The 13,569-nt window shown below is 43.0% G+C and overlaps 1 protein-coding gene across 14 annotated transcripts in view; it reads left to right on the top strand.

The window, feature by feature from the left end:
• Positions 1 to 8,720, top strand: part of LOC105497034 (zinc finger protein 83) — a 75,315-nt gene extending 66,595 nt beyond the window's left edge. For 4 of the 14 annotated variants that reach the window (XM_071086094.1, XM_071086093.1, XM_071086095.1 and 1 more), the window contains 3 exons: positions 419 to 514; positions 2,652 to 2,768; positions 4,685 to 8,720. In XM_071086094.1, the coding sequence (XP_070942195.1) occupies positions 419 to 514; positions 2,652 to 2,768; positions 4,685 to 6,384 (1,913 nt within the window). In that variant the 3' untranslated portion in view covers positions 6,385 to 8,720. Of the gene's footprint in view, positions 1 to 109; positions 242 to 418; positions 1,219 to 1,990; positions 2,769 to 4,684 lie in introns of all 14 variants that reach the window. The other 10 variants (XM_071086100.1, XM_024797773.2, XM_071086103.1 and 7 more) reach the window with 9 other exon arrangements.
• Positions 8,721 to 13,569: the final 4,849 nt, after the last annotated feature.

Raw genomic sequence — 13,569 nt, 5'->3', positions numbered from 1 at the left:
CACTGCAACCTCCACCTCTTGGGTTCAAGCAATTCTCCTGTCTCAGCCTCCTGAGTAGTTGGGACTGCAGGCACATGCCACCACACCCAGCTAATTCTTGTATTTTTAGTAGAGACGGGATTTCACCAGTTTGGCCAAGATGGTCTCCTTGTGATCCACCTGCCTCGGCCTCCCAAAGTACTGGGGTTACAGGCATGAGCCACTGTGTCCGGCTGGGAATGTTTTACAGATGTAAACACAGGTAAGAGGTCAGATGGGCAGAGTGGAAGCTCCATCTTCAAATAGTGTGTGGGGAGACTCTTTGCAAGTGAGAGAATTCTGTGGGAAAAGCATCATTTAAATCCTGAGATCTCTGGACATATTTCTTTGCCCCACTTATCCCTCTGCTCGCTCTTTTTCTCTTCTTTTCTTTTTACAGGTATGCACCACCACCACACCTGGCTAATTTTTGTATTTTTAATAGCGACGAGGTTTTGCCATGTTGGCCAGATTGGTCTCGAACTACCAACCTCAGGTGATTTACCCGCTTCAGCCTCCCAAAGTGCTGGGATTACAGGGGTGAGCCACCACGCCTGTGCCCTGTGCTCTTGAGACGTGTATTAGTTTGACCTTTTGCCCTCTAGTGATGCTGCAGCTCAGAGACCAAGGCAGAGTCTTTATCCTGATGAGCAGCACCCTGTCATCTGGCTTCTGTCACCTCTTTGGTTTCTTGACTCTGCAGCACAGGGCAGGCTATGCCAAAGTGGTTTCTTTCCCCTGTGGTCTCTCCTTCTGTACTTGATTCCATCTGATGCTCCGTTCTCTGTCCCTATAGATCAGAACTGCCCCGTCCCTCTAGATATACCTGCCCCTTGACCTATTCAGGTTCCATCCCATTTCCTGTACTTGGAACACCTAATTAGGAGATGGAAAAGTCTGGGCTGCTCCTCCTTTGCATCTGGGGTGCGGGATACTGCACAGAGCCCTCTGTACTTGTTCAAATAGTCTGGTTGTCTATTTGAAATAGGAAAAATAGCCACATGCAGTGGCTGCCTGTAATCCCATCACTTTGAGAGGCTGAGGCAAGCGGAACACTTGAGGTCGGGGGTTTGAGACCAGCCTGGCCAACATGATAAAACCCTGTTTTTACTAAAAATACAAAAAGTAGTCGGGCGTGGTGGCGGGTGCCTGTAGTCAGGAGACTGAGGCAAGAGAATCTCTTCAACATGGGAGAAAGAGGTGAGCTGAAATCATGCTGAATCTATACGTTGGATTTGTTGAATATGTGCCTATAAATAGAATTCATAGGTCATTCAGTTTGACAAATTTCATAGGATACATTATAAGAGATGTAAACCTGCCTCCTTCCCACATTATCATACTGACTTTTAAAAATCTCTTCCATTTTTGCTGCACAATTGCAATTTTTCCCAGAGTTGAAGATAGGGTACTTTTTTTTTTTTTTTTTTGAGACCGAGTCTTGCTCTGTCATCAGACTGGAGAGCAATGGCACGATCTTGGCTCACTGCAACCTCTGCCTCCCAGGTTCAATTGATTCTCCTACCTCAGTCTCCCGAGTAGTTGTGACTACAAGCACGCACCACCATGCCCGGCTAATTTTTTCATTTTTAGTGGAGACAGGGTTTCATCATGTTGGCCAGTATATTCTTGATCTCTTGACTTCGCGATCTGCCTGCCTCTGCCTCCCAAAGTGCTGGGATTACAGGTGTGAGCCACCATGCCCAGGCAAGGATGCAATATTATTAATGCTCTTTATTAAATCAGTTCTTTTCTACTAAGGTCAGAATTTTAACTGATGAACTATAATTATATATTTTTTCACACGGAGTCTTGCTCTGTTGCTCAGGCTGGAGTACAGTGGCATGATCTCTGCTTACTGCTATCTCCTCTTCCTAGGTTTAAGTCATTCGACTGCCTCAGCCTTTCCAATAGCTGGGATTACAGGCGCCAAACTCCATGTACAGCTAATTGTTGTATTTTTAGTAGACAGGGTTTCATCGTGTTGACCAAGCTGGGTTTGTACTCCTGACTTCAGGTGATCCACCTGCCTGAGCCTCCCAAAGTGTTGAGATTACAGGCGTGAGCCACTTCTCCCGGCCTACTGTCACTTATGAACGTATTAATCTTTGTATTTCTGACCACCTCAATATCCACAGTACTCTCTCAGACCCCACACTACTCTCATTATGTAAGGAAAGACACATGCTTATCCATTGGACAGCCTTCTCAGGACACAGCCTAAACCAATGTCTGCTCTGTATGATGGTTGACATGCCACTGTCTAAATTTTACTTTAAGTTCTGGGGTACATGTGCAGAATGTGCAGGTTTGTTATGTAGGTATACATGTGCCATGGTGATTTGTTGCACCCATCAACCCGTCATCTAGGTTTTAAGCCCTGCATGCATTAGGTGTTTTTCCCAATGTTCTCCCTCCTCTTGCCCCCCACCCCGATAGGCCCTGCTGTATGTTGTTTCTGTCCCTGTGTCCATGTGTTCTAATTGTTCAACTCCCACTTATGAGTCAGAACATGCAGTGTTTGGTTTTCTGTTCCTGTGTTAGTTTGCTGAGCATGATGGCTTTCAGCTTCATCCATGTCCCTACAAAGGACATGATCTCATTCTTTTTTTTCTTTTCTTTTTGAAATGGAGTTTCGCTCTTGTTGCCCAGGCTGGAGTGCAATAGCATGATCTCGGCTCACCACAACCTCCACCTCCCGGGTTCAAGCGATTCTCCCGCCTCAGCCTCCAAAGTAGCTGGAATTACAGGTATGCACCACCTTGTCTGGCTAATTTTGTATTTTTAGTAGAGAAGGGGTTTCACCATGTTGGTCAGGCTGGTCTCCAACTCCTGACCTCAGGTGATCTGCCCACCTTAGCCTTCCAAAGTGCTGGGATTACAGGTGTGAGCCACTGTGTCCTGCCAGTCTCATTCTTTTTTATGACTGCATAGCATTCCATGGAATATATGTGCCACATTTTCTTTAACCAGTCTATCCTTGATGGGCATTTGGGTTGGTTCTAAGTCTTTGTTATTGTAACTATTGCTGCAAGAAATATACGTGTGTGTGTCTTGATAGTAAAATGATTTATAATCCTTTGGATATATACCCAGTAATGGGATTGCCAGGGCAATACTACATCCACTTTTAAGAACATGTCTGGGTCTGCAGCCCAAGATCAAATCCCACTGACCTCACTTATTTTCAGTGTAAATTGGTGGACCTACTCTATTTATTTGAAAAGCAATAATTTACTCCAAATTTCTTTTGGCAAGTTAGTGTTTGTTGGTAGATGGCTGGGAATACTGCAGAGTTTTTGTGAAGATGGAAAAGTTACTTTAGTTAAGAAAAAAGATTTATCAGTCTCTGTCAGATTTATTAGATGGAGCTTTTCATGTCTTAACCACCTCAAACTACCGTAAGAAATACTGTAGACTGAGATGCTTAACACCTTAAACTGCAGGAAATAATTTCTCATAAATCTGTAAACAGTGAAGTCCGAGATGCATAAAAACACTTCCCGGGTGGTGCCTTCTTTCTATTTTACCCTAGTCTGCTTTTTTTTTTTTAATGGAGTTTTGCTAATTTTTGTATTTTTAGTAGAGATGGGGTTTAATAATGTTGGACAGGCTGGTCTCAAACTCCTGACCTCAGATGATTCACCCACCCTGGGCTCACAAATTGCTGAGATTACAGGCCTGAGCCACCGCACCTTGCCCCAGCCAGCTTCTTGCTGTGTCTCATATGTCAGAGTGAAAGGAAGCAAGCACTCTAGTGGTTTTCCTTATACAGGCACTAATCCTGTTCATTAGAGCTTCCTCCTCATGGCCTAATTGTTGCCCAATGTCCCCACTTCCAATAACATAATATTGGGGAATAGGATCTTAGTAGACTAATTTTGGTCAGTGCAAACATTTAGACCATGGGTGCCTTCGTTGTGTTGTATACCTTTTATTTTTCAGTTTGCTCCAAAGAATGTTTTCTCTGACCTTAGTCAATAAATTTCCCAATTCCAAAATTCTTTTCAATTACTAGATAGCCATGTTTCCCTTCTATTGTATGCCCAGGCTTCATGTTGGAAAAATTCTCCTTTTTGGGGAGCTAACCTAACTAATTTTTGCAAAGTAAGTGGTTGGTCGTAGCTTTCTTTATACCACTGTTCTGCCGTTAGTTTGAATTATGTGCAGTCACCCTTTCTCTACTAGAAAATATCTGTTCCTGGCCGGGCGCGGTGGCTTACATCTGTAATCCCAGCACTTTGGGAAGCCAAGGTGGGCGGATCATGAGGTCGGGAGATCGAGACCATCCTGGCTAACATGGTGAAACCCCGTCTCTACTAGAAATATAAAAAATTAGCCGGGCGTAGTGGCGGGCGCCTGTAGTCCCAGCTACTTGGGAGGCTGAGGCAGGAGAATGGCGTGAACCCGGGAGGCGGACCTTGCAGTGAGCCGAGATTGCGCCACTGCACTCCAGCCTGGGCGACAGAACAAGACTCCATCTTAAAAAGAAAAAGAAAAGAAAATATCTGTTCCTTTTGTTCTCCAAAAAATTAAAAATCATGATTGGGAGTTTTATAATTTCTTTTAACATAAGTATTACTCTTAGTGTAATATTACATATTTCAATAGGAGATATTTATTATCTGTAATTAATTGGAAACTGTGGGTTCCTTATGTCTTATAGGTATTTTTTCTAAATATGAGATCAAGGAATTACCAACAAAAAAGGAGAGTAATACAGGAGAAATACTCCAGACAGTAATGTTGGAAAGACATGAAAGCCACGACATAGAAGATTTTTGCTTCAGTGAAACCCAGAAAAATGTACATGACTCTCAATGTCGGTGGAGACATGATGAAAGACATTACAAACGAGTGTGTGTGACCTATAAGGAAAGTCTCATTGGTAGAAGAGACATGCATGGTAGAAAGGATGATGTACAAAACAAGCCTATTAAAAGTCAACTTGGATTAAACTTACAGTCACACCTACCAGAACTGCAGCTATTTCAAGCTGAAAGGAAAATATATAAATATGATCACATGGAAAAATCTGTCAACAGTAGTTCCTTCGTTTCCCCACCCCAAGGTATTTCTTCTACTGTCAAAACCCACGTTTCTCATACACATGCATATAATTTTGTGGATTCATTATTCACACAAAAAGAGAAAGCAAACATTGGGACAGAACACTACAAATGTAATGAGTGTGGCAAGTCCTTTCACCAAGGCTTACATTTTACTATACATCAAATAATCCATGCTGAGGAGAAGCAGCTTAAATGTGATATATGTGGCAAGAGCTTCAATAAAAAATCAAACCTTGCAAGTCATCGAAGAATTCATACTGGAGAGAAGCCATATAAATGTAACGAATGTGGCAAGGTCTTCAATAATATTTCACACCTTGCACAGCATCGCAGGATTCATACTGGAGAGAAACCATATAAATGTAATGAATGTGGCAAGGTCTTTAATCAAATTTCACACCTTGCACAACATCAAAGAATTCATACTGGAGAGAAACCTTATAAATGTAATGAATGTGGAAAGGTATTCCATCAAATTTCACACCTTGCACAACATCGGACAATTCATACTGGAGAAAAACCTTACAAATGTAACAAATGTGGCAAGGTGTTCAGTCGCAATTCCTACCTTACACAACATCTGATCATTCATACTGGAGAGAAACCCTACAAATGTAATGAATGTGGAAAGGTCTTCAATCATATTTCACACCTTGCACAACATCGGAGAATTCACACTGGAGAGAAACCCTACAAATGTAACGAATGTGGCAAAGTCTTCAGTCACAAGTCATCCCTAGCAAATCACTGGAGGATCCATACTGGAGAGAAACCTTACAAATGTAATGAATGTGGCAAGGTCTTCAGTCGCAATTCATACCTTGCCCAACATCTGCTAATTCATACTGGTGAGAAACCTTTTAAGTGTGATGAATGTAACAAAGCATTCAGTCAAAATTCACATCTTGTACAACATCGCAGAATTCATACTGGAGAGAAACCTTACAAATGTAATGAATGTGGCAAAGTCTTCAGTCAAAATTCATACCTTGCATATCATCGGAGAATTCATACTGGAGAAAAGCCTTATAAATGTAATGAATGTGGGAAAGTCTTCAGTCTGAACTCATCCCTAGCACATCATCGGAAAATTCACACTGGAGAGAAACCTTACAAATGTAATGAATGTGGCAAAGCTTTCAGTGTACGTTCAAGCCTTACTAATCATCATGTGACCCATACTGGAGAGAAACCTTTCAAATGTAATGAATGTGGCAAACTCTTCCGCGACAGTTCATATCTTGTTGGTCATCAGAGATTTCATGCCGGAGAGAAATCTAACAAATGTAATTAATGTGGCAGAGGGTTCAGTCAGCATTAAAGCCTTGCAACACATACAATAATTTATACTGGAGAAAAACTTTGCAAGTATAATGAATGTAGCAGAGCCTTTAGTTTTGTTCAAGGCTTAATAACCATTAGCTAGTCCATAGGGGAGAGAAACTTTACTAATGTATTGAATGTGGCAAGGCCTTAAGGTAAAAGTCTGAGATCAGGATTTTTCAAAGAATTCTTGCTGGTGAGAAACCTAACAAATGTAATGAAAGTGGCAAGGTCTTCTGGCACAACTCTCACATTGTACAATATTGCAAAATTTCATACTTGAGAAACAAAAACACTGGGAAACCATTATGACTTCAAACAGTCATCAACATCAGAGAATCCATACTAAAGAGCCTTTATATAATTATATGTGATAGAGATTTTCTGCAGGCCATAGTCTTACTAGGCATCAAAAACTTTGATGAAACCATACAAAGGGAATGTGCACGCTTAGGCTTTTACCCAAGCATTAAAACTGGAACATCACAGGGTTTATACTGGAGAGTAACTACACAAAGATAATGAATGTAATAAGCCTTTCAGTGTAATATTCATTATTTTGTCATGAGAGATGTATTCAATAAAAACCAAGTAAATGTAGTAAATCTGGAAAGGTCACTAGTCTAAGATGCATTCTCATGGTTCATTAAAAATTCATAGTGGAGGCCGGGCGTGGTGGTTCACGCCTGTAATCCCAGCACTTTGGGAGGCCGAGGCAGGCGGATCACAAGGTCAGGAGTTCGAGACCATCCTGGCTAACACGGTGAAACCCCGTCTCTACTAAAAATACAAAAAATTAGCCGGGTGTGGTGGTGGGCGCCTGTAGTCCCAGCTACTCAGAAGGCTGAGACAGGAGAATGGCATGAACCCGGGAGGCGGAGCTTGCAGTGAGCCGAGATTGCACCACTGCACTCCAGCCTGGGCGACAGAGCAAGACTCCGTCTTTTAAAAAATATATATATATATTCATATTGGAGGGCTGGATGCAGTGGCTCATTCCTGTAATCTCAGCACTTTGGGAGGCCGATGCCGAGGCGGGTGGATCATGAGATCAAGAGATTGAGACCATCCTGCCAACCAACATGGTGAAACCCTGTCTCTACTAAAAATACAAAAAATAGCTGGGGGTAGCAGTGCACGCCTGTAGTCCCAGCTGCTCGGGAGGCTGAGACAGGAGAGTTGCTTGAACCTGGCAGGCAGAGGTTGCAGTGAGCCAAGATCGTGCCACTGCACTCCAGCCTGGTCAAGAGAGTGAGACTCTGTCTCAAAAAATAATTCATAGTGGATCCCAGGTGTGGTGGCTCACGCCTGTAATCCCAGCACACTGGGAGGCCGAGTTGGGTGGATCATGAGGTCAGGAGTTTGAGACCGGCTTGACCAACATAGTGAAACCCCATCTCTACTAAAAATACAAAAATTAGCCAGGTGTGGTAGTGGGTGCCTGTAATCCCAGCTATTTGAGAGGCTGAGGCAGGAGAATCACTTGAACCTGGGAGGCGGAGCTTGCAGTGAGCTGAGATCTCACCACTGCACTTCAGCCTGGGCAACAGAGTGAGACTCCATCTCAAAAAAAAAAAAAAAAAAAATTATAGTGGAACAAACACAAATGTAGTGATATGGTAAATTAACCAATTCACAGACTATAATCCATCTGAGAGCTCATAGGAAGTCTAATTCTCTGCCATTAATCTTTTATATTACATTCTGCAGAATAATTACAATTCAAAGCATGTTAAAAGTCATGACATACATCAAAGACTCAAAGACATTTGGAAATGGCCAGTTACCTTCAGGTCATAAAATAATTGATTACATTATTGAAGGAGAAAGACTTCTTTACCAATGTTAACTTTCAAGCTGACATTAGAAATGTTTTTATGATGTCTTTCTTAGTCATTTCATGATCTACAGGCAAGAATAGGAAAAAATGGCCTACTTCATTAGGTGAGATCATTTCTCTCCATATTCCTGTGAAACAGGGACACTATCTTTTGAAATTAAATATTGGCTGAATATTGGCTAATCCCAGCACTTTGGGAGGCGGACATGGGTGGATCACTTGAGGTCAGGAGTTTGAGAACAGCCTGGCCAGCATGGTGAAACCCCATCTTTACTAAAAATAACAAAAATTAGCCAGACATTGTGGCTGGCACCTGTAATCCCAGCCACTCGGGAGACTGAGGCAGGACAATTGCTTGAATCTAGGAGGCGGAGCTTGCAGTGGGCCGAGATTGCGCCACTGCACTTCAGCCTGGGTGACAGGTGAGACTCCATCTCAAAAAAAAAAAAAAAAAAAAAACACACACACACACACAAGGAAACAGAACCAGACGGAGATTGTTGCCTACATATGTGCTTCTGTGATGCTCCTCAAAAACAACAATGGGCCAGGCATTGTGGCTCACTCCTGTAATTCCAACACTTTGGGAGGCCGAGGCAGGTATATCACCTGAGATCAGGAGTTCGAGACGAGCTTGGGCAAGAAAGTGAAACCGCATCTCTACTAAAAATACAAAAACACGCCAGGCATAGTGACGCACGCTTGTAATCCCAGCTATGAGAGGCTGAGGCAGGAGAATCACTTAAACCCGTGAGGTGGAGGTTGCAGTGAGCCTAGATTGTGCCACTTCACTCCAGCCTGGATGACAGAGTGAGTATTTCAAAGAAAAAAAAAAAAAAAAGGAAAAAAATGGCTGAATTAAGATTTGTAAGGGGCTGAGAATAATGTAAAGCTGTGATATCAGTCATATTATTGCATACAGGGCATTCTTCACAGAGAGGGCCAGTGTGGATTATAGGAAAGAAATGCTCTACTAACCAATCATGAAACAGAGCAATCCAAGACCTCAAGAGACTGCAGTTTTTACTGGAGGAGATTAATACGTTAATAGGAAGTGATTACATGTAAGGTAGAGGTAATGCAGGGGAAATGTTAGCCACATCTCCATTGAATGGCAGTAGCTGTCATGTAGCAAGATTGAGGAAAAATTGATCTTAATCTTGAAATTGAAAAGATTAGTTATCACAGAGAAGAGGATTTTTTAGCATTTTTTTCTTTTTTTCTATTTGTAGAGACGAGGTTTCGCTATGTGTCCCAGACTGGTTTTGAACTCCTGAGCTCAAGTGATCCTTCTGCTTGGCCTCCTAAAAGTGTTGGGATTACAGGTGTGAGCCACTGTATCTGGTCCAAAGAGGAGAGTTTAATTATTAAAAAAAAAAAAAAAAAAACCACAATAGCATGTTCTTGATTAGGAATCCCATTAAACTGCCAGCATTACATTTTCTATTGTTTGTTTTTTGAGACAATGTCTCACTCTGTCACCCAGGCTGGATTGCAATGGAGCGATCATGACTCACTGCAACCTCCGCCTCCCAGGTTCAAGCAATTCTCCTGCCTCAGCCTCCCTAGTAGATGGGACTACATGCGCACCACCACCATGCCCGGTTAATTTTTGTATTTTTTGGTAGAGATGTGGTTTCACTGTGTTGGCCAGGCTACATTTTCTATTGTTTTATTTAGAATGTATCATAAATTTCATGTGTCAATCAAATTTATTTTTTTATAACTATGAGTTAATTATGTCCCATCTACCTGCATAGCTTTATCTCACCTCTATAGGATCCTTCATGTCTAAACACAAACAATGCCCCATCAGGTTGCTAAGGCTGAAGGATCTACAGTTTTATTTTATGATGGAATTAAACATCATACAATTTGAGAACATACAATCACCCCTTCCACTTCAGTTATCCTCTCTGCAGTCGGCCTTAGGTTACTTATGTGAACATGATGAGAATCCCATAGCAGTGCAGTTTCACACTGTGACAAACCTGCATCCCTATTGATAAGTGTAACTTGTATTCTTCTAAATGTCTTTCTCTTATGTCCCAAATGAACACAAGGCATGCATTTTAATTTACATAAAATAAAAATACACATATAGTAAGGATATAAAAAGTACTGTGAAATAAAAGTAAATGTGGGGAATATGAACAAAAGTAACACCAAAATTGAGCTGGGCGTGGTGGTGTACGATTGTAATCTCAGCTACTCGGGAGACTGAGTAAGGAGAATCGCTTGAACCCAGAGGTGGAGGTTGCAGTGAGCAGAGATCACACTGCTGCACTCTAGCCTGGGTGACAGAGAGAGAGACTGTCTCAGCAAAAGAAAAAAAAAAGATCTCCAGTTGCCTCTATGTTTTTGCAAATGACAGGATACCATACTTTTTGATGGCTGAACATTGGTCCGTTGTGTGTAAGCACCACTTTTTTTTTGTCCATTTATCTGTTGCTGGACACTTAGGTTGCTTCCAAATCTTGGCTATTGTGAACAGGAGTGCACACACATGGTAGTGCAGAGATCTTTTTCACATACTGATTTCTTTTATTTTGCATGTATACCCAGCACTAGGCTTGCTGGATGATATGGTAACTCAATGTTTAAGTTTTAAAATAGCTTATTTGCCTTATCTCTTTGCTTTCCCCCTGTTCCTACTAGCCAGACTCCTTTTCCCTAATTAGGACTCCACAATAAATCCAAATATATTCTGAAGACTCTCTATGTTATAGGTTTTCTAACCATACCTGACAGAAAGAGAAAACAAAGAAAAGGTATAAAATAACTTATAGGGCCGGACGCGGTGGCTCACGCCTGTAATCCCAGCACTTTGGGGGGCTGAGGCGGGCGGATCACCAGGTCAGGAGTTAAAGACTAGACTGGCCAATATGGTGAAACCTCATCTCTACTAAAAATACAAAAAAAAGTTAGCTGGGAGTAATGGTGCATGCCTGTAATCCCAGCTACTTGGTAGGCTGAGGCGGGAGAACTGCTTGAACCCAGGAGACGGAGGTTGCAGTGAGGCAAGATAGTGCCACTGCACTCCAGCCTGACTGACAGACTGAAGACTCCATCTCAAAAAAATAATAAATAATTTTAAAATACCTTATAATTGGCTGGGCAAGGTGGCTCATGCCTGTAATCTCAGCACTTTGGGAGGCCGAGGCAGGCAGATCACTTGAGGACCGGAGTTTGAGACCAGCCTGGCCAACATAGCGAAATGGCATTTCTACTAAAAATACAAAAATTAGCCAGGCGTGGTGGCGCACACCTGTAATCCCAGCTACTCAGGAGGTTGGGGTAGGAAAATTGCTTGAACCTGGGAGGCGGAGGTTGCAGTGAGTCAGGATCACACCACTGCACTCCAGCCTGGGTGACACAGTGAGACTGTCTCAAAACAAACAAAACCCTTACAATTTGACAATAAAAAGTATCTTTTCTAGTTACTTTCAGAATGCACGTAAAGTGAATTGAAAATTCTGTCGTGTGGCCGGGCGCGGTGGCTCAAGCCTGTAATCCCAGCACTTTGGGAGGCCGAGGCGGGCGGATCACAAGGTCAGGAGATCGAGACCACAGTGAAACCCCGTCTCTACTAAAAATACAAAAAATTAGCCGGGCGCGGTGGCGGGCGCCTGTAGTCCCAGCTGCTCAGGAGGCTGAGGCAGGAGAATGGCGGGAACCCGGGAGGCGGAGCTTGCAGTGAGCCGAGATCGCGCCACTGCACTCCAGCCTGGGCAACAGCGTGAGACTCCGTCTCAAAAAAAAAAAAAAAAAAAAAAAAAAAAAAAAAAAAAAAAAAAGAAAATTCTGTCGTGGTGAAAGTTCATCCTATCAGTTGGGTCACCCTTGCCATATCCAACTGATACAGGAGGTAGAAAGAAATTATTTAGGCAGATAGTGAGGGCAAAAACTCCTCTGCAGAGCTTCCCTTCTAACAAAAAGCTGCCCAAAATATCATTTTGTTCTAACGAAGAGCAGCCTGAAAAATTGATCTGCAAACAGGTAAGCAAGCTGGAAGCTTGCATGGAGGAAAGTCAGCAGCTGCACCAATAGGAAAGGGGCAACCTTGGGGCTAGGCATGCCCACAATGGAAGCTCCGTCTTTCCTTTTTTGTTAGCACGTGTACAGTAAGAAAGAAATGGGCAAGATGGTGCACATCTCAGGCACAGAACCCACCTGCATAATAAAACATTGGGGAGGGGGCTACCAGAAATTCATGCCGTATGCAAATGACACATCTGGTCCTAACGAGTTTTTCATGCCCTATGTAGATAAGACACTGCCTCCCCACCAGCTCATCAATAAAACCCCTACATTTTACCACGAATCCTCAAACCATTTTTCCAGGACCCCTCTCTGTAGCAGAGAGCTATTGACTTTCTTTCGCCTATTGAACTTCCACTCTAACGTCACTCTTGGGTGTCCACGTACTTGATTTCCGTGGCCATGAGACAATGAACCTCAGATATTACCCCAGAAAATGAGGCTGCTTCACAACTAAACCAAAGTCAAGAGGACATATAAAAAATAAACTCAGGACACATACATTGCTTCAAGAACGTGATTCTCTGAAGTATGGCTGCTGAAACTTCCTGATGTAACCAGAAACCCCTGAAACCAGCTTTTCCTTTTTTCTTTTTTTTTGGACAGAGTCTTGCTCTGTCACCAGGCTAGAGAGAAGTGGCACAGTCTCGGCTCACTGCAAGCCACAACTCCCTGGATCAAGCGATTCTCCAGCCTCAGCCTCCGGAGTAGCTGGGATTAGAGGCACGTGCCCAAGACACCCGCTAATTTTTGTATTTTTACTAGAGACAGGGTTTCACCATCTTGGCCAGGATGGTCTCGAACTCCTGACCTTGTGATCTGCCCACCTTGGCCTCCCAAGGTGCTGGGATTACAGGCATGAGCCACCGTACCAGCCCAGATTTTTCTTATAGCTGCTAAAATAAATCACCTGGGACTTTAAAAATAGTTTGTGAGCCAAGTATCTGAGACATCTCAATCAGTTTAGAAAGTTTATCTTGGCCGGGCGCGGTGGCTCAAGCCTGTAATCCCAGCACTTTGGGAGGCCGAGGCGGGTGGATCACGAGGTCAGGAGATCGAGACTATCCTGGCTAACATGGTGAAACCCCGTCTCTACTAAAAATACAAAAAACTAGCCGGGCGTGGTGGCGGGCGCCTGTAGTCTCAGCTACTTGGGAGGCTGAGGCGGGAGAATGGCGTGAACCCGGGAGGCGGAGCTTGCAGTGAGCCGAGATCACGCCACTGCACTCCAGCCTGGGAGACACAGCGAGACTCCGTCTCAAAAAAAAAAAAAAA

This window comes from Macaca nemestrina, chromosome 20 (assembly GCF_043159975.1).
Source record: "Macaca nemestrina isolate mMacNem1 chromosome 20, mMacNem.hap1, whole genome shotgun sequence".
NCBI lineage: Eukaryota > Metazoa > Chordata > Mammalia > Primates > Cercopithecidae > Macaca > Macaca nemestrina.
The sequence above is the reverse complement of the archived record's forward strand: the minus strand, read 5'-3'. Positions and strand labels throughout refer to the sequence as shown.